This window comes from Sus scrofa, chromosome 1, assembly GCF_000003025.6.
Source record: "Sus scrofa isolate TJ Tabasco breed Duroc chromosome 1, Sscrofa11.1, whole genome shotgun sequence".
In the NCBI taxonomy this organism is placed as follows: Eukaryota; Metazoa; Chordata; class Mammalia; order Artiodactyla; family Suidae; genus Sus; species Sus scrofa.
This window is the reverse complement of record NC_010443.5, coordinates 181,370,360-181,392,408: the sequence shown is the minus strand read 5'-3', so window position 1 is coordinate 181,392,408 and position 22,049 is coordinate 181,370,360. Positions and strand designations below refer to the sequence as shown.

The window sequence follows — 22,049 nt, the reverse complement described above, 5'->3', positions numbered from 1 at the left end:
AGGTGAAGCTTTACATCAGAAGATTTTAAATCAACTCCTCCGTAAGCTGTGAAGACTGAAGCAGGGACAAGCGCTGCTGGTACTGATGAGAGCTGGGCAACTGGAGGAAAATGACGGGGATGGGACGTGATGACATTTAGGAAGTTAAGAGAACAAAAAAATACAAGAGAATTTTATGTCTCAAGCTGGCTGCTTGGGGCCTCAATGGTTTGTTTATCTGAGAGGCTGTCCTGGCTGCCTGGGAGGGGCGGAGAGAAAGAAGGATGATAAGGAAGAGTCCTATTTGACTCTTAAATTTCCGGGTGACCAGGCAGATGGCAGTGCCACTAGTGGATGCTGGGAACACAGAGGTAGGAAGCACAGAATTGAGATGGGAGACGAGTTTGACTTAGGAGGAGCCAGCACCTAGGTGGCTGTTAAAAGCATAACTTTTGGATGGGATCTCCTGGGAGGTAAGCGAGTAAGTGTCAAACGCAGCAGCATAACTTTTGGATGGGATCTCCTGGGAGGTAAGCGAGTAAGTGTCAAACGCAGCAGAGACATTCAGGAAAAGAAGTGAAAAGTGTCCTCTGGATCTGGCCACTTAAGGTCACTGGTGGCCTTAGGGACAGCGCCATGAGTGGAGGGGCGGTGAGCAAAGAAGGCACATGGATGTGGGCTGAAGAACACATGTCCAAGTAAAGAAGCTAAAAAAAAATCAAGAGGCCTTACTGAGAAGGGGAGGTAAGAAGGGCAGCTCTTCTTTCTCTCTTTGCTTCCCTGAGGATGGGGAGGTGTGAACCAAACCAAGTATGTTCTGCCTGAAGAAGAGCTGGATTGAGTAGAGGCTGAAGATACAGGCGAGAGAGATGTCTCAGCAGAGACCTGGAGGAAGCAGGGGTGGTGGTGTCCACAGGGTGGGTGGAGAACGGACAGACAGCTGGGAAAGTCAGGGTTCCAATGACTTAAGGTTTCTCACTGAAGCAAGAGGGTGGATCCTCTTTTGAGAGTGAAAAACATGGTACTCAAAGCAAAGATTTTACTTATATCTGTTTTCTCAACACAAGAAAAGCTGTGAATGACCTCATCTTTTCAAGAGTAATGTTTTTCTCCCATTTGAAGGGGGAAAATGTTTTGGATGGACTAGGAGCTTGGGGTTAGTAGATGCAAACTATTACATTTCAAATGGATAAATAAGGTCCTACTGTACAGAACACAGAACTATATCCAATTTCCTGGGATAGACCATGATGGAAAAGAATATTACAAAATAGTCAAGAACATTACAGAGTTCCTGTTGTGGCTCAGCAGGTTACAAATCCAACTAGGATCCATGAGGAAGAGATTCAATCCCTGGCCTCACTCAGTGGGTTAAGGATCCCGTGTTGCCATAACCTGTGGTGTAGGTCACAGATGTGACTCGGATCTGACATTGCTGTGGTGCTGTGGCATAGGTCAGCAGCTGCAGCTCTGAATCAACCCCTAGCCCGAGAACTTCCATATGCCATGGGTGCGGCCCTAAAAAGACAAAAAAAAAGTATAATAAAGAATATTAAAAAAATAAATATACATACATACATACATATATATATATATGTCTGACTGAGTCATTTTCCTGTATAGCAGAAATTGGTATAACACTGTAAATCAACCATAACAACAACAACAAAAAAGAGTAAGTAAGAAGGTCAAGGCCATGTAAATGCCACGTTTGGCCACCTGTAGGAATCCCCTTCCTCATTTCCCATCAGTGGTGTGAGTACAAAGAGAGACTCAAATGTGTATCTGGGCATCATGGAGGGTTTTTCTGGACATGACGCCTCTGGGTTTCCATTTCTTGAAGCAGCGTGAGTAGCTGCACAATGAACGGAGAGTGCGAGAGAAAACACTTAAGAATTTGAAAACAGTGCCTACCCACGATGGGAAGTATGCTTCAGGCTCAAAGTATTTTCCGTGGTGCTCATTCCTTTTGAAGTTCCCAAGATCAGCCTGCAGCGCAAAGGCTGCCAGCAGGAAGTAGGCCTCCTCTCGGAGCACACACTGGGAATGAAGAACTTGTTTTCTCAGGTGCCAGTAATAATAGAATCTCGCTGCTCTGTCACTAGGAAAATAAAGAACTCACATTTTGATGGAACAATTTAAAGGCATGTAAACAGAACCCAAATCCTGCTATCCATCTGGTGACAAGGGCTCTTCTGTTTCTGCTCCCTCCTCCCTCTCCCTCCTCATCCACTGAAAAGGGGGAGGTTGTAGCTAACGCCTGGTTGCTGCCTCACCAGGGTCCCACAGAGTCAAGCCCCAAGTCAGAGGACCCAGGCTGCAAAAACAGCATTTGCTAAGGCCTGTAGCATTTGATACATTCAGAGAATGGAAAAAAGATCTCAATCATTCCACTCCAATGTGGTAAATACTGCGGTGAACAAGTATTAGAATAGAAGCCTAGGCATTTGTGGTCTGTATTAAAATACTCTTCCAACAATAAAGCTGCACACACGACACAAATAAGGACAGACCTGAGGGACAACCCTGGCTTTCACGTTACGCTGTTCGTATGAGTTCTGTTTTTCATCTGAGCACGTGACAAATACATTAAGGCCCTTTGAAAAATATTTGTGTATCTACCCTACAAGAAAAAAAATCTGCTGAACTATAGTGTTTTTTCCCTTCTCTAAGAATGAATGAACTGAAAATGTTCCTTAAATCTTTTGTTTCAAATTAAGTGGATGTTACATTAGTGCTTTTATAGCCACATGTTATAACAATCACGATGGTCCTCACGAATGGAAATATGAACAGTGCTCTCCTTACAATCTACTGAGGTCAGATATAAACACAGTCCCCATTAAATACATTGAGTGAGAAGCGCCGACTGGGGAAAAACACGGTCAAGCTCCAAAAAATGTCACAGGCAAACAGGACGCCTCTGTGATCAAAGTGAAAACACAAGGAAAAAAATGTGTGTGTGTCTGTGTGTGTTTAACGAGTTTTTGCCTCCCTATTATTTTAGGTTGAATGTTTACCTGAGATTCATAGCTTGTTAGTTGATGATAATAAAAACATATGCGTTTATTTTCATCAAGATCATGTTTAAGAATGAAGAGCTTTAAAAATAAAGCATTTATGTAATTGTTTTTCCCTTGGGACAGAGTACTGTTCAGAGCACTTCTTTTTATAATACTGACTCCACAGTGTTCGGACCTGCTCATCACTGTGGAAAAGGGCAGAAGTATAGGAATGAATTCAACATTCATTAGTCCCAGGGGGTTAATTAGTGGCTAAATAGTACATGGGCCTTCTTTCCAGCACATTCCATTCCATTCTTATTGAATAAACTGAGTAAAAATTTTATATACACTGAAAATAACTAAAAAAGTTTCTTTGCCTTTGAAAAAAACCTCTTTATGGGCTATTTATGTTTTACTTTTTAATTTGCAAGTGGCAATGATATATTAAGAGCAAATCTCAGATATAACTCATTAGCCAAATGTAGCTTTGTCTCTTTCGCATGGGGTTTCTCAAAATTTGAAAAAAAAAAAAAAAAAAAAAAGTACGACACAGAGTTCACCTTCTAGTACTTTCTATCAGCCAAGAGAATCACCTCTCTAAGTCTACTAGCATGGAGTCCTCCTCTACAAGTGATAAACCGAGCTTCTGAACTGGTGACTTCTGAGTCTGTTCCAGGTGCACAGGATTATTCATGCACCCACCTCTGGAAAAAGACTCAATTACCTATCCTGGCCAAACTGCACCTAAGATTTTCACAAGATAGCTCCAGTGGGTGTAATCTTAGCTTTAGAGCTACTGCCAGGAACAGAGGCAAGACCGACCCCAAGGGTAAAAAGAAAACCAGGCTATATAAACACCCGTGCATTTTCATAGGTCAGAGTTCTGGCTGCTGCCCTACCCCCGCCCCCCCCCCCCTACCACCACCAGAAAAGAATATCATCCATCAGCTAATTTCTCCACTTTTCACAAAAGTGCTCATTCATTCTTAAAGGAAATACCTTTTTGGTGGCTGATTTGTTATGGAAAATGTGGAATAGAGAAAATGTGAGCCAGTGAACATTTACTGAGAGTCTGGCATTATCATTCATCCACTCAACAAATATTTAGTGAGTTAATGATATTTATCTATGGCACCTCTGTTTTAGGGACTAAAGGTATATGTGTGTGCAAAAAGAACTTTTTAAATCCCTGTTCTTATGGAATTTATATTTTAGCAGGTGGAGACAAACAAACACGGGTAGTTTTATTTGGTATGTTAGAAGACGAGCATTGTGGAAAAACAAAGGTTCAGAATTTCTCCCTGTCCTCATACCTGATCAGCCGGCCATTTTCTACATAGTACTGCACGCGGAAGTGGATGATCATAGGGGGCCCGAACTGGTCGATACCCTACAACACAGACAACAAAACTGAGTTGTTTTCAGTTATTTCAAAAGTAAGTTTCAAAAACAACAAAATACCATCATTTACGAGATACTTTTCAAATGCTGAAAGGTTTTATCTCCTTCTGATGAATGGGGGCTTGCCGTGGGTAGACGGTTGTCCCAGATGGATACCCGGTTCACGCAAAACCAGGAAGTTACAGAGCACCATCACGGTATCTGACACTCATTCACTGTCATGCCAAGGACAACATAAGGGAAGACAAAAATAAATGCCAGTGGAAATTTCTCGCTGAGCTCCAAGGCCTCTCTCAGCTCTGTCCCCTGTGGTGACCATTTGCTCCTCATTACGAGGTTCTCTTGTCCCTCGGACATTCCACAAACCGAATTCTAATATGCTGTTTGTTTATGTAGACATTCATGTTCCTTACTTTGTAGTTGGCTTTGAAGTAGCCTCCCAGTTTACTCCCAGAATTCTTAAATACAAATTGGAGGATAGAGGATTAGACGCTGGGCATTACTGCTGATTTGCAGGGGTGATCCTGCAAACACTAGGGAAATTCCAGTGAATGCTCCCCCATGTAAACAGAAAGCACAGGTCCAATAAAATCACAAAATACTGAATGTAAAGACAGTAAATGTAGATTTTAAAAATGACTAATAATTTCTAGACCATCATTTTGACAACACGGCCGAAGAAGAGGAACAAATCTTTTTCCATGCTTTTCATTTCAAAACATTACCCCAAGATTACTGTTATTATCCCATATTGTTTCAACAGATATCTAAAATCTACTATTAGATGCTCTAAGCTATTAATACTCCACTAAAGTGATATTTTAGAACAGACAATTCATTTCCCTTTCCAACCTTTTCCGTATGAAGTGCTAAGATTTTTTTAATGTATAATGGCTAAAATAAACTTTTTGAAAAATCAAAATAATTTTGCTCATAAATGTAATCTCATCCAAGTGACTTCGCATTGTCATACCTTGCTGGCTTCTTTCTTCCATTCTTTTGGACAATACTTGTAAAGCTTTTGTGACAACTCCATATACACATGTTCATTATCTGCACATAAGAAAAAGGAGACAAGGTGATAAAGAAAGGATTTTTTTTTTGAAAGAAAAGAATATACAAAGAAATGGATTTCTTTTAAAAAGGCCTCAACATTTGCAAATGTACTCTGAATTCACAAAATACCAAGAAAACTCAAAAAAGATACTAGAAGATAAAAGGTTGGTTCTGTGTGGTAGATATTAATGAGATTTTTTATGAATTATTTTGCTTTTGCAGAACAGAACATATATCATTAAAAATATGTAACATTTAGAAGAAATTCATTTCCAACTTGTATTTTACTTAGTTTCTAGGGCCATCAACAACTCACAGTCTAACTGTGGGTGTTAGTCTTAGAAAAACATGCTTTTGTTTGGCTGTCACACTGGGCTTGTCTTATAGATGCAAAGTAATGAAATGGTGCAGGAACACCATCTCAATTGTTAGTAAGAAATGAGAAAATACCAGTGGTAACCATCTCACTTCCAGTGAGAAGCCTGACCCATATGCTTTGTGAAGAGAAGTCTTTAAGACTATTCCTTGTCTGTGTTCTCCACATATCACACAATGTGACAAAATGATAAACCATTACTTGCACTGGCTTTGGGATTGATCTTGTGGGAAGAGGGAAAGAATCTTATGCAAAACAAGAATGAATGCCAAAACATTTCTTCAAGGGAATGATGTTCTTCAGATGAACAGAAAATAAGACTGCTAACAACCCATGTAAAAGCAATCTAAACATGTGAAAACAAGCTGGTAAAGAAAAAAAAAAAAAAGGAAACTTCTTCGGATTTCCCAAAGAGATTCTTGTAAAGGGAGAGAAATTTCATTTGAGAAGCCTTCCTATCTTGTACAAAGTTTTCAATCTTTTTAAATAAAGCTTCTTCCTTTTCCTTTCAGTATCACTATGGGGTCACTCTCATGAACGGCCCTGCCTAAAAAGTGGAAATCCTGTGAAATCAGATTGTTATGATCATTATACAACTACAGATGTGATAAATTCATTTGAGTAATAAAAAAATAAAGTAAAAAATAAATAAATAAAGAAGTATAAGGCTGAAAAAAAAAAGTATTCATTCTAAAAGAGAAGAGTGTCTCTTTGGCTACTGCAAGGATAACACACTTGACCATGCTGTCATCCTTAACTGGATATTGGAGTTTGACTGGAAAAGTGTCATAAGAGAATAGGAAGGGTAAAGCCACTCTTTATCTATGAATGGCATGTTAAGTCAACCAGTATCGATGAAAGGGGTAAGGAAGAGGTCACAGCGATAAGAGGATGCTACTAAAATCCACTTATCGTATCAACTAAAACTATCTCCCATTCCTCATGTTACCAATTAACGTGAAATGCACAAGATCAGACAACCTATGTGTTGAATCTGATTTATGCCTGGCTTTAGTTCTGTCTGAAGAAGCAACATAAAGAAGAGAATTGAGACTGTTCACCATTAACAGTACATACATATATTTTTGAACTACCACTGTGTCTCTACCATCTCACAGTTTGTCCAGAGCTTGTTTTTTGGCCATGCCCACAGCATTTGTAAGTTTCCGGGGCCAGGGATGGAACCTGAGTCACAGCAGTGACCTGAGCCACAGCAGTGACAATGCTAAGTCCTTAACAGCTAGGCCACCAGGAAACTCCCTAACCAGAGCTTTATACTTTAGGAATTCTCACACACACATCAATTTTGCAAAGCAGGTAGAGCTGTGATCTCCATTTGACATGAGAGAAAGTAAGGGGCATTTCTAAAGCTACAGGGCCAGCTAGTGGTAGAACCAGAATCAGGTCTGATTCCTGCTCCAATGTTCTTCTGCCACATTACAATCTCTCTTTTAAAAAGGACATCTTTGAAACCCTTACTTTGAGACCTAAAGAAGCTATAAACTGGTCTTATTAGATTGACCTGTTGAATAACAAAGATAACAGTCTGACTGTAGTTGTAATAAGAAGAATTGACTCTGAGTACAAAATAAAAGTAAAGCTATTTAGGATCTGCAGGGCATCTTATTCCTCCCCGGCCCTTCCTTGAAAGAATGATTGAAAGATGTGCCAATACAGGGATAGAGCTGAGCATTTGTGTTTTTACTGCCTTCACTGCCACAGGAAGGAACTGAAGAGCAAATGGTTGCATACTCTTGTCCTGATACGTCTCTGCTCCATGCTCTCTGGACTCTCCAGAGTTGTCTTTTTAAAACAACTAAAAACAGCTCACATTTTGGAGCCAGCCTGTTGATCAGCTGATCATGATACACTTTCAAACCTGGCAAAGTTTAAGCACTCTGTGGTACTAACCAGGTTCTCAAGGTATCTTAAGACTTTAAATTGAAACCAATTCCAGAAATAGAAAAATAATTCAGGAGTTCCTGGTGTGCCTCAGCAGTAACAAACCAGACTAGTATCCACGAGGATGTGGGTTCAATCCCTGGCCCCTCTCAGTGGGTTAAGAATCTGGCATTGCCATGAGGTGTGGTGTAGGTCACAGAAGAGGCTCGGATCCTGCACTGCTGTGGCTATGGTGTAGGCTGGCAGCCATAGATTCGGCCTGGAACTTCCATATGACACACGTGTGGCCTAAAAAGACAGAGCGAGACAGACAGACAGAAAGAGAAAGAGAGAGAGAGAGAGAGAAAGAAAATTCATAACCAAGTATAAAATATAAATATGTTTCACAAAAAAAAGGTCTCCTTGAAAAACTGAGGTTTGAAAGGTTTTCAGTATCCAGAAGACTAAATTAGAGAAATCTTAAGATACAATTTAAAATAAGAAGGTTTTAAAGAAAGGCTGCACTTACACCCTGGGAACTTAACTCTAACTAAGGTATACTTGGGAGGGGAAGCTTGAAAATCTTCTCCACATAAAGTTTACAGAAGGAACTGAACCAGTATCTCCAAGTTATATATTTTGACTAGAAAAAGGAGAAGGGAAAAAGAGAAAATAAGAGTAAACTGAATAGATCACTTTGTTATACTATATATTTCAATAGCAAGAGAACCAGAATAAAGTCAGTTTTACTATGTCTAAATACCATTTAATACCAACAATTATAAACCAAATTAAATTCTAAAAATATCTAAGGTAATTTCCTACTAGCTCCAGCTGATCCTGAGTGCAAACAAACAAAAATCAAGGTTGGCTCATTAAAACACAAAAGAGAAAACAGAGACTCCTAGAGAGGAATCAATTTTAAAGTTCAAACCATAATAAATAAATGACAAAATTCTAAATCGTGTACGAAACATAGAACAGTTAAGTTTAAAAAAATGACACTAGATTAAAAATGATCAGTTTATGATTATTTTGACAATCAAAATTACATAATATATCCAATTTAAGTTAGAAATGTCATTTTCTCAGGGACAGTTGGCCAAACCCATCAGAGATGGCACTGAGGCTTACTCTGTATAACACTGAGTCCAAAGAGGTGACAGTCCTTGAGCCTGAGTAGATCACACACCTGGACCAGCAACTGGTGACAGAGAATTTTAACCTAGAGAAGAAAAAAAAAAACAAAAAAAAAACCCCTCAAAAACACAGCGTTAGATACAATTCAGCCAAGTCCACACAGTGAGCCACCACCAGGCAATGTAATGTGTCCTAAATACTCGGCTTGAAAGGACAAGCTGACACTAGCAAAACAACAGTTGGTTTTATGGAAATCACTTTAATCTGCAGCTGCGTTTCAATAATGATTATCACAATATGAATTTCAACAACATGGTAATAAAATACCAATGCAATCTTGTATAAGACTCATAAATCTTTTGATACATAGACAAGGCCTTATTCTATTGCCATGGTGCACAATACAGATTTCAAAGGAACCAAATATAACCTAATCAGATCATCAAAATTATTAATTTGGCAAGTATCTTTACAAGGAAAATCTTCCTCTTGATGGTCTAATAAGCAAAATGCTCATATACTGCCCAATGAGTGAATACCTAGCTTTTATTTATTTAATCACTTTGACATATCTTTTTTTTTTTTTTTTCCTTTTTACTGCAGCACCTACAGCATATGGAAGTTCCTGGGCTAGGGGCTGAATCAGAGCTGCAGCTGCCAGCCCATGCCACAGCCATAGCCACACCAGATTCAAGCTGCATTTGTGGCCTATGCCTCAGCTTGTGGTAATGCCAGATCCTTAACCCACTGAGTGAGGCCAGGGATCAAACCTGCATCCTCACAGACACTATGTCAAGTTCTTAATCTGCTGAGTCACAATGGAAACTCCTAACATATCTTTAAAGTACCTAAACTAAGTTCCTTTTCTGAGTCCTGGTATAATTCAAACAAAATAAAACCATATTAATTTGTAACTCTGGAGTTAAGTTATTCTGAAATATAACATGTTAAATGATAAAATAGTCTTTAAAAAACAGTTTTAATGACTTTTCAAATGTTTAATGATGTGTTCTGGGGGACAGTAATTCTAATGAATTCAGAATCACTAAACTTATTAGTGTTGGGATTGACATTAAGAGACCATACAGGTCAATTTCTTCATTTTATAGAGGTAGAAAAGAAAACCTAGAAAACTTAAAGTCATACAGCTAGTAGTGGCAGAAGTAACAACTCAAAACTCTGCTCATTTGTGTATTATAATACTTTTATATATGTATATTACTAAAACAAGTGCAACATGACAGTTTATCATTCTAGGTACATACATTATATGTGGCGTTCACCCTCATGTTTGTACTATTCTTCAATAATGATACCAGTTACATTTTTTGCTTTTTGTTTTTTCAGCCTCCCTTGTGGCATATGGAAGTTCCTAGGCCAGGGAGTGAACCTGAGCCACAGCTGAGACCTTTACCACAACTGTGGCAACACTGGATCCTTAATCCACTGTGTCAGGCTGGGGATCAAACCCATGACACCACAGGTACGATGCCAGATCCTTAACCCTCCACATCACACCAGGAACTCCACCATTTACAGTTTTAATTATTACAAATTCTAAATTAGTTAACTCTGAATTAATGACTTTTTTCATACCTTAAATGTAACTCAGATTAAAAAAATAAAAACATTGAGATCTCTTGATAACTGAAAGCCTAACAATTTAGAATGGTGACAATGTCAACTGGAGTAAGAAAAATAGTTTTACAACTCTTTTCCACATTCATTATTACATGGCTCCTAACTGAAGGATCTTATCCACTGGAAAATATAAAAAGTATTTAAAGCCAGAAAGCACCAATTCAGCTGTTTAATTAAGCAAAAGGACCTCAGTGAGGCTGGGACAGTATCTTATTTTATATGCAGGCTATAGAGATCAGGCACTCAGTATATGTCTGACAAATGAAAGCCAGGGGTCTTATTCCCTCCTATTCCCTCTGTTCCATGACTACAGACTACTTTTTGACCTACAAAGCAGATCATTCAATAAATGTGCTACTCAAGAATTGAGGGAAAAGGTATCAATGTAAACACACCAACAAGACTAGGGGAATACATTTGCCAAGAGAAAATCAGTAACATCTTCATTCACTAAAAAAGACTTTGGGAGTTCCTGTCATGGCGCAGTGGAAACAAATCTGACTAGGAACTGTGAGGTTGCAGGTTTGATCCCTGGCCTCTCTCAGTGGGTTTAAGGACCCGGCGTTGCCATGAGCTCTGGTGTAGGTCACAGACATGGCTCAGATATGGCATTGCTGTGGCTCTGGTGTAGCTGGCAGCTGTAGCTCCAATGAGACCCTTGCCTGGGAACCTCCATATGCCACGGTAGTGGCCCTAAAAATTCAAAAAAAAAAAAAGACTTCAGATTTGAGGTCTACATTACTGTAATTCCATTTTACCAATAAACTTAAATAAAGAAACTGATAAAGGAAAAGTGTCTAATGCTATATAAAACTGAACTATATACTAAAAATTTGATACTTAAAATGTCACACAGTCTAGGACTTTAATCCTTAGTTTTGACTGTATTTAAAAATGTCATATACAAAGCACTCTGGATAAAATGTGATAAAAAGTTAAAAGAAAAATTCCAAACCACATACTGCATACAAAATAAACCATGTTGTAACTTTGGATAGCTGTTGTTCAAATAATGCTGTGCATTTCCTACACACATCCCATATAATTATTATTGTTTCCCTAGTTTAAATCAAGTATTTGGAGCCTACTGATAAAGCTCTTTAACAACTACCAAGGAAGTACAATGTTCTTGTTTAAAAGCTGTAATTAAACAAGGCTGTGGTTCTGAAGTCTTGCCTGCTGTGAAAACAAGCTTGAGTTTTTTGTACTTGCATATTATGAGTCTTTAAGGCTACATTTTAGCTGATGGTGAAAATTTTCAAGTTCTCTAATCTTCAGGAGTAATGGGAACTTTAAAAAGTGCTATAGAGTATGAGGCATTAAGAATAAGAATTAAAACAGTATCTAAAAATACACTCTATATGGAACTTTTTAAATAAAAACAGCATTTGATTGTAAATGTCTATGGTTTGTTATTGAACAGGAATGTTTAAAATATGCCCCAGAAAAAGAACTGTTCTCTCTCATCTCAGTCAAGAGGTGTAAGCTCTTAGCTATGTGTGTATATGTATATGTATGTATTATACACTTTTTTTTTTTTTGGCTGCACTTGTGGCATCTGGAAGTTTCTGGGCCAAGGATCAAATTCAAGCTGCAGCTGCAACCTACACTATAGCTTTGGCAACACTGGATCCTTAACCCACTGCACCACAGTGAGAACTCCCTTAGCCACAATTTTATCACTCAAAAAATTTTGTGATTCTTAAAAAAAAAAAGGAAGTTCTCATTGTGGCTCAGTGAACAAACCTAACTATATCCTTGAAGATGTGGGTTTGAGCCCTGACCTCGCTCAGTGGGTCAAGAATCCAGTGTTGTGTGAACTATTGTGTAGGTTGCAGACATGGCTCTGCAGACATGGCTCAGATCTTGCATTGCTGTGGCTATGGCGTAGGATGGCAGCTGTAGCTCCAATTCGACCCCTAGCCTGGGAACTTCCATATGCCACAGGCACGGCCTAACAAGGGAAAAAAAATAAAATTGTGGTGGCTCCTACATTGACCATCATTCTATTTCTAAAAATTTCCACGTTCCCGGAGTTCCCGCCGTGGCGCAGTGGTTAACGAATCCAACTAGGAACCATGAGGTTGTGGGTTCGATCCCTGCCCTTGCACAGTGGGTTAACAATCCCGTGTTGCCGTGAGCTGTGGTGTAGGTTGCAGACGCGGCTCGGACCTGGCGTTGCTGTGGTTCTGGCGTAGGCCGGTGGCTACAGCTCCGATTTGACCCCTAACCTGGGAACTTCCATATGCCGAGGGAGCAGCCCAAGAAATAGCAAAAAGACAAAAAAAAAAAAAAAAAGAAATGACAAAAAGACAAAAAATAAATAAAAATTCCCACGTTCCCATATTTAGTACTTATCTGATGATAAAATCATTTAGAACAGTCCCTATTAGTTCAAGTCACAGAGAATTAACCAAAAAGACTAAATTACCCCCCCCCCACACACACAAAGGCAATATTCTATCAATTACACTTGTGAGGGAACAAACTTTGTTGGTTTTAAAAAATGTTTAGAGATGATTAAAAAAAATGAGGCCATTAATGAAATAGTTTTTGTCACAGTTAACTTGTTCTACCACAACTCTACAAATATTGACTGCTATTGTCTAAAGACAAAAGTAACACTTTGTAACTCACGGTTACCAAAGGGAAAAGGTGGAGGGGCAGGATGGATTGGAGTTTTGGGACTGGCACGTGTACACTACTGCATATAGAATGGATGGTTAACCAGAACCTGCTGTATTGCACGGGAAATTCTACTCAATATTCTGTGATAACCTATGTGGGAAAAGAATCTGACAAGGAATGGATATATGTACAATGTATAACTGAGTCGTTGTACAGCAGAAATTAACACAGTATTATAAATCAACTGTATGTCAATAAAACTTTAAGATTAAAAAAACAGTAAAATGATAATAATAATAATAAAACGCTTTGTAGAAAACGACAGGCCTCTGACAGCCCTAAATTGGTTTTTGGTGGTGAGGAGCCTCCATACTACTTAGCCCAGCCCCTCCTCCTGCCTTTAGGCCAACCACCAGCTAATGAGGACTCTGGACATGGCAGGGCCATTCATGTACCCTGGAATAGGGACAGGTCTACATGGCATGCAGACTTCCCAGGTGAGTTTCATTAAGTGAGTGCCCTAAGAAACTGAGCACACAGCTCCAAGAAATGAAAACAAGTGCTACTCTGCTAAGTGCTCAGCTCATTCGGTGAGCAATTCCCAGGTTCCAGGTACTACAACAAACACTTATGCATGTTATGTTCTCATACTCCAGCAATGACCCTGTGAGGAGTCAGACTATCTCCACTTTGGAGTTGGAGGTATGAACTACTGGGCATAACACAGGCTTCAGGACGTATTGTACAACATGGGGAATAAAGCCAATTTTCTGTAATAACTGTAAATGGAAAGTAACCTTCAAAAATGTTGTAAAAATTTTTTTAATTTTTAAAGGAAAAAAAAAAGGATTACCTCCACCTTATAGAAGAGGAAACAGAAGCAAAAAAACTACCTTGCCCAAGGTTGCAGAGTAAATTGTGGCATAGGGATTTCCACCTAGATCCCCATGACTCTAAAATTCTCCTTCATCATAGTGATTTATGGTGTTACAGTCCATAATCACAGTCCTGACCATCCTGCAGAAATTATTATACTAATTTTACAAAAGAAGGTAATTGAAGAAGTGTAAAAATTCATCTCTTATAAAGAATTACAATAAGGATAGCAGCTACTATCCATGTGTCAGGAATTATGCTACATGCTAACCCTCAATTCTCACAATGACCTTGTACCACAGGTATTATCCCCGTTTTACAGGTGAAGACAGTGAACTTGAGGGAGGTTTAATGAATTTTCCAAAAGTCTCTAAGACATGGGATTTGAATTCTGGTGTGTATGTGTGAAGTACATTCATGTCTTTCCATTACCATACTAGCTTTCAATTACCCCTCCAAAAGGAAGGAAGCTAATATATATCAAATGCCTATCAGGTGCTAGGCACTGGGAAAGCGGCTTTTACAAGTGAGGAAGATGAATGAGCTTAAACAACTTGTTTAAAGGTCGCAAAATCAGTAAATTATACAAATCAAAATATAGTCTTATTTCTTCATTATGATGGTAGTTATATTATTGTTACTAACAACAACCAACATTCACTTTGGGTCTACTATATATCATGTACTGCTCTAAGGGTTAGGCCACTAACACAGTGTCAAAAATACAACCCAACAGGAGTTCCCATCGTGGTTCAGTGGTAACAAACCTGACCAGTATCCATGAGGATGAAGGTTTGATCCCTGGTCTCGCTCAGCGGGTTAAGGATCTGGTATTGCCCTAAGCTGTGGTGTAGGCTGCAGACGCAGCTTGGATCCCACATTGCTGTGGCTGTGACGTAGGCTGGCAGCTACAGCTCAATTCAACCCCTAGCCTGTGAACTTCCATATGCCGTGGGTGCGGCCCTTAAAAGGGAAAAAAAAAAATTACAATCCACTACACAGAGTTCTATAGAGTGAAAGAGACTAGATGGTACTGGTCCATAGGTCTTCGCCTGTCTGGCTTAAGGTTTTAAAGTATTAATAGCACCTGATTAAGGAATGCTGTTAAATGCAGATGCCTATGTCCTACCCTAGACTTATTAGTTCTCAAAGGAGAGGAGTCCAATAGGCTAGGTATTTAACAATATTCTGATGTAGATCAAGTTGGCTTAAAAACCACTGATCTACAGGAATAAGTAGATTGGCTGCCAGTCTGTTCTCCATAATTATCTTCCTCACCTGAGATTCAGAGTACAAATTAATTTCATAGAAAATTATAGTCAGCTCCTTGGATTCCTCATGAAGTCAGGTTAGTCTTCCTTCTACTCACCTGAGGTCAGTAAGGTTTTGTTCCACATCCTGAATGTGTGTATACACACACACTCTCATATGAACACACATACACATATTCCACTGGGTGGAAAGACAGAAAGGAATGGAGAGAAGTTTCTTAGGGGCTTATGCTGTATGTTTATGTATTTTTAAAAAATTAAGTTGCTGTTTTATTGACATAACTGTAAAAAAGATCTCAAATACCATATTTGTGTATGCATGTAAATTACATGTTAGTATATTTTGTCAGTACCCATTCTGACAAAGAAAGATAATGCTGCCGATTTTAATTAGGTTTTAAATACCAAATGCTACAAAATAATAGTCTATCACTTGACACAACCAAAAGCAACTTTGGGTACCCTGAGTAGGAGTGTAGCTCATCAAAACAAATTCTGCCTAACAGATTGACAAAGTTCACTGAATAGGCAGGTGTGATGCTCAGGTAATTCTTGTGAGCAAAAACGAGGTTACATTAGTAAATCAAGAAACTGTGGTGACTGACAGAATAAAACCTAAATAATTATGGTAATAAGCAGGACCTATTCCTATCTAAACTTTTAATGGAGCTTTTTAAATGTCATATAGAGTCAGTATAACATTTAGAAATATTCTTTTGTACAGTAATTGGGTTTTTAACCCAATATAGTAGCATATAGCAAAGAAAACTAATTCGAGGCATGCACTAAGGCAATTTTTTCCTTAATTCCACCAGGATACAATCAGTGAAAGAAAGAAGATGAAAGTTGATAATCAGAAGAGGGGTTGAAAAATGCTAGCTAGGCATGATTGTGATTACCATAAAATTGTTTGACAGTCTCTACCAAAGCTAAACACGTGTATACTTCATGACTCACAATCCACTCTTAGGTATAAGCCCAGAAATGCATATGTATATGCATACATATAAAATGTTCATAATAGTTTCACTTGTAACAGCCCCAAATTTAACCCAATATCAATAATAGCTAGATAAAGAAACCGGGCAATTTCATACAGTGAAATATTATACAATACTGAAAAAAATAATTACTGTGACATGCAAGAGCATAGATGAATTTCATAGGCCAAATGCTGAATGAATGAAGCCAGATACAAAAGTAAGCACACCACATAATTTTTAGCTGCATGAAGTTCAGAAACAGGAAAATTATGCTACAGTGAGAGAGGCAGCAACAGTTATTACCTCTTGGGTAGAGATTACTGACTAGGCGGGATCACAAAGGATCTTTCTGGGATGCTGGAAATCTACTATGTCTCAACATGGTTACATACACTTGTAAAAATTCACTGAGCTGCACACTTAAGACTCCTATACTTTGTTGTATATAAATTATAACCCAACTTTAAAAGTAAAGAAAAAAAATAATAATAGTAGCATATTCCTCAATGTCCAGGTTAACTAAGAGACTTAACTCTGACTCACAAACCATAAGCAACAGTTTAGTGCTCAAATACAACACAATTCTTGACACTGGCTAGACTTAGGCTATAGGCTACTATTAACATGGAGGATAATGTGAGAAAAAGAATATATATGTATGACGGTCACTTTGCTGTCCAGTATAAATTGACAAAACACTGTAAATAAATTATAATGGAAAAAATAACAATCATAAAATAAAAAATAGAAATAAAAAATTAAAATTTCAAAATAATAAAAAATCAAAGATCTTAACAAATATAAAGACAGTGTTCATGGATTCTAAGACTGAATATAACAAAGATGTCAGTTTCCCCCCCTTAAAAAAAATGACCAAGACGCAAGTTAAAAAGTTGGCAATTATGCATTACCATTATATTTATGTGACAGTTTGAAAATATTTAAAAAGCAAACTCATATGTCAATAAAACTATTTCAATAAAACACTTAAAAACAGCCAAGTATTTGTTCTATAATATAGTAACACAAATTCTCTAATTTTACCAGACAAGAGAATGCTGAAGGCAGCTGAACTTAAGCCATAATTCAAAGTTGGGAACTATGTAGACTATTTCAATATCCCAATTCTCCCATAATATGAATCTCTCATCTGGTAATTATTTCCCCCTGAACCAAGTCACAGCCTGAATGTGGTCACTGGTAGGAACATCATCATTTAAAGATTTCTAACGTGGGATCTACTCACATTTATGATGATGTTCAGAGACTTGTCGTTGGGAAGGAAGATACACACACTCCGGCGGTCTTGCATGACTCTGTTGTTGTGGAAGTTCAATTTGTTCATTGTGTTGTGGGCTCTCTAGTGTTCAGGCCGGGGCTCCGAGTCCTCGGCAATTCCTCTGGTTCCGAGTGCTCCAAAGCCAAACCCCGCTCTTCATCACACGCCCTACAGGAGACGCATCATGATGTTCCACTACATAGGTTTCATAGCTGTAAAAAAGGCCAAAAGGAGGTGGTGAATGAAGGTGGCACGAGTGGTGAGGAGAGAGACAGGAGAGGAGCAGCAGCACATGGCTCTTGTTGGCACAGGCACAGCACTTCCCCACTAGGGCTGCCTGATTCATGAATAAGAAAGCACTGGAACGCCCTCTGTACTTTGCCCACTATCAACTGTTTTAAAACTTTCATTCTCAGCCGTGAATTAAACGTGACACCAATCAGCGCCTCCACATTCAAGGCAGTACCATGCACTGCAGGCTTCATGAAAGCAGAAGCCTGACTTGGAGAAGTTTCTAGCCTCACATGGAAGAGATAGAAGGGTTTTGAAATAAAAAGACAAAAACATCAACAGCAACTTCCATTACAATCAAACTCAAATGTCTGGGCTCTTATATTCCTTCTTCAACCACTGTGGTCTGGCTTCCACTTCCTTCTCTTTGCCAGTATGGATTGGCCACAGGAAGCCAGTGATCTCCAGACCATCAGGAAAATCCACAGATTTACTTTGATTGATTTCTCTGTGCATGACATGTACTAACTCGTTAAGCCCTCTGTACAACCTTTTTCTCCCTGAGTTTTTATGGTGCAGCTCTCCCTGATTCTCTAACTGGACAATGCAAACTTTTCTATTTGTTATTTCAACCAATTAATACATAGAAATGACAAGACTGTATATATCGAACCATGTTTGAATACCGTGGGTTTTGGATACCTCTCACATCTAATTGGTTTAGTAAATCACGGAATTTAATTTTTAAACTTCTCTTAAATTTTCAGTGTATACAATTTTGTTTCCATGTCATGAAGATTTTACCTCCAATTTTCAATAATCATACCTTTTATTTCTGTTTCTTGTCTCGTTGCATTGGCAAGAGAAAATAATTTTAAAACAGTGATGGATATTTCCAACTTTTAATAAATGTGTCTAGTGTTTCACATATTATTGCTAAGATTACATTATTCAACCAAAGTGTGTTAAAACTACTTACCTGTCAAACCATTACTAATTGTTTATACTGTTCCTTTCCAGCTACATCTGTAGGATATGGAAGAACTGCCAGGAATATGGAATCGTTTTACCAGGCAGAAAGTATAACCATACAGTTTTGACAGAAAAGCTATCATCACATAAATCAAAGCATACCTGAGACAGAATCTTGGCCTATTTGCTTAAGGTTCAATGTTCATCTGTTATCGCAGAAAGACAGTCTTAGGTGGCAACATGAGTAAATATAAACCAGTATTTCTTTTTAAAGTATAAAATACCATCCACAAGGGAGCTACACAAACTCAGTAAAAACAAATGTTATGTAAAATTTTAGGTAATTTTCTTACTAGGAAGCTGACCAAAAGCCCCCTTAGGAGTATTCTGTGCTTTTCTTTTCTTTTGTCTTTTGTCTTTTTAGGGCCACACCCACGGCATATGGAGCTTCCCAGGCTAGGGGTCTAATCGGAGCTGTTGCTGCTGGCCTATGCCGCAGCCAAAGCAATGCCAGATCTGAGCCTTGTTTGTGACCTACCCCACAGTTCATGGCAACACTGGATCCTTAATACACTGAGCGAGGCCAGGGATTGAACCTGCAGCCTCCTGGTTCCTAGTTGGATTCATTTCCGCTGCGCCACGACGGGAACTCCATGCACTTTTCTTAAAGCATAATAGCATTTGTTTCACATTAGGCTGTAGCCAGTACATCACCCCACAGGGTCACCAGAGGTTAGTAACACAGGTCTCTCCAGGATGAGTTGGTTAGCCCATGTGTTCTATGAGCACAAACTAGCACTCTAAATCCAATCATCCATCTGAAGAATGTACACTTTCAGTTTTGCAGTTCCAAAGCACCAACTGGAGGACCAGTAGTGCTGGCTGAATCAGCATCACCTGGGTGTTTTTAATAAATACAGAATCTGGAGCACAGTGGCACCGCTATTCACTCATAATCTCCAGGGTGAGAGCCCAGGAATCTTAATCTTTTCATAAAGCTCCCCACATATTTCTGATATGCAGTCATATATTGAAACCACACTTTAGTTAACAGAAAGACGGTACTAAGCAGAGGACTGGATATAATACCTTCATAGTATACACTGGGAACAAACATATCTTTAGGTGTAGTATTAGGGGTAAACAACATATGTGAAAGATAGCACACATCATCACTATGACTGAAAAAAAAAGTCCTCAACATTTTCAAAGGTATAGATTCGTAAAATAGGTCAAATCTGTGTACTCAGAACATTCTCCTGAAAAAATAATACTAAGTGATCTAGGGATAAATAAGTTTGGGAAGCAAGATATCCCATTATATTCCCTCTCTTAGAAATTTAGAAGGTGTTAAAGGCTCTGAGAAGTCCTGTGGGCAACTTTTAAAATTTCTTTAATTTCAGGAGTTCCCATGGTGGTCCAGTGGAAATGAATCTGACTAGCATCCTTGAGGACAGAGATTTGATCCCTGGCCTTGCTCATTGGGTTAAAGGATCCACGTTGCCTGTGAGCTGTGGTATAGGTCACAGACATGGCTAGGATCTGGAGTTGCCATGGCTGTGGTGTAGGTTGGCAGCTATAGCTCCAATTTGCCCCCTAGCCTGTGAACCTCCATATGCCGCAGATGCAGCCCTAAAAAACATAGATATAAAAAATAAAATAAAATTTCTTTACCTTCATGTTTCTCAAACTTATTGGGCACAGAATATTTCCTTCCTCCCCACACAATATTTATTAAGGGTCTACAGAATAATATTCATAGGCATATGATTTGACAAATATAGTTCTAAAACAATTTTATTGTCAAATATTATATTTCATGGCAAAATTTTTCCCTATGAATTGATACATTCCATCATGTAGGCCTCTGATACTAAAATCTTTTAAAGAAATTATAAGCTATTATTAAATGTATCTTAAGTTTAAAGCTTTAAATATTAATCTCAGTATAATTATTTAAATATATTCTTCAGATTGAGTTACTCATAGAATTTTCCATTTCCAATTAAAGGGGGATATTTCTACTGACCTACTTGCTAGAATTTAAAATGTAAACTAGGGAAAAATATCTTCTGAGGTTTGGGATATTTCCAGAGCTTCATTAAAATAATTTTAAAATTTCTTGGGTTTATTAATCTTTATTTATCGGTTTATTTATGGTTTAGATAATGCAGTAACAAAAAAAAAGACTAGAAGAGGATTATTGAAGAAAATTTAATAAAAGCAGAGTCTTTAAGAAGCAGTGCTGCTTCATTGCTGCTTTTTCTGTTTTGAGGATATCAAAACTAGAAGAGCCCTAAAAGAGAGATAGTATAAAGATTTTACTTTACCCAGACCTGCATTAAAGTAAAGCTGATTAAAAGGTTGCACTGAAATAGAAAAATACTCATATTGCTAATGTGCTTCAGTATAAAATTTAATCTTAAATTGGAGAGTCCTGAGGCAAAGAACTAGACTAAATTTATACCAATTTCAACTGTGGAATTTAGCCTCTGAGCCACTGGCCACTTATTCTATGTCCTTAGCTAAGTCCCAACTCAGTTCTGGGGGAGGGGGGCACACATTCTTCTCCAGGGCAGTCCTTGTTTGTTCAACAATTTTGGAAAAACAAACATGTAATATCATATTTTTCAGAAAACAACAAAAGCACTTACACAGTGATCAAACTCCATCCTGCCAACTTACAAATAAAATGTCAAGCTAGGAATTCCCACTGTGGCTCAGTGGATTACGAACCCGACTAGGATCCATGAGGACTCGGGTTCAATCCCTGGCCTTTATTGGTAGGTTAAGGATCTGGTGCTGCTGTGGGCTGTGGTGTAGCTCACAGACTCAGCTCAGATCCTGCATTGCTGTGGCTGTGGCACAGGTTGGCAGCCATAGCTCTGATTCAAGCCCTAGCCTGGGAAGTTCTATATGCTGCAGGTGCAGCCCTAAAAAGAAAAGAAAAAAAAAAAAAAAAAAGTCGAACTGTCAAGTATAAGATTCCCCTACTTGAATTTTAAACCCACATTATCATAAGTTCCTTACTTCCTAATGAGCCCCATTCGCTTACAAAGTTATTTCACTTCTTTTTAAGTGTCCAGAAGCCACCACCTGGTATGGAAGTCAATATTGATTTTGTTCTTTTAGAAATTACTGGATATAACCTTTAAAACTGGGTCACCCTGGAATAAAAATATGGAATTTAGTTCCTTATAATGTATCAGTGCTGGTTCATTAGTTGTGATGAATGTACCACACTCATGTAAGATGTTAACAACAGGGAAAGTGGGTACCTGTGGGGTATAGAAGAATCTTGTGCTATCTTTGCAGCTCCTGTGTATCTAA

At 38.4% G+C, this 22,049-nt stretch overlaps 1 protein-coding gene across 5 annotated transcripts in view; it reads right to left on the bottom strand.

Annotated features, from left to right (window-relative positions):
* FRMD6 (FERM domain containing 6) overlaps positions 1-22,049 on the bottom strand; it is a 78,410-nt gene that overhangs the window by 24,405 nt on the left and 31,956 nt on the right. For 2 of the 5 annotated variants that reach the window (XM_021101841.1, XM_021101852.1), the window contains exons 2-6: positions 17,484-17,728; positions 8,833-8,923; positions 5,359-5,438; positions 4,298-4,374; positions 1,894-2,080 (exon numbers count right to left, since the gene is read on the bottom strand). In XM_021101841.1, the coding sequence (XP_020957500.1) occupies positions 1,894-2,080; positions 4,298-4,374; positions 5,359-5,438; positions 8,833-8,923; positions 17,484-17,582 (534 nt within the window). In that variant the 5' untranslated portion in view covers positions 17,583-17,728. Of the gene's footprint in view, positions 1-1,893; positions 2,081-4,297; positions 4,375-5,358; positions 5,439-8,832; positions 8,924-17,483; positions 17,729-22,049 lie in introns of those variants that run through there. The other 3 variants (XM_021101859.1, XM_021101869.1, XM_013993402.1) reach the window with 2 other exon arrangements.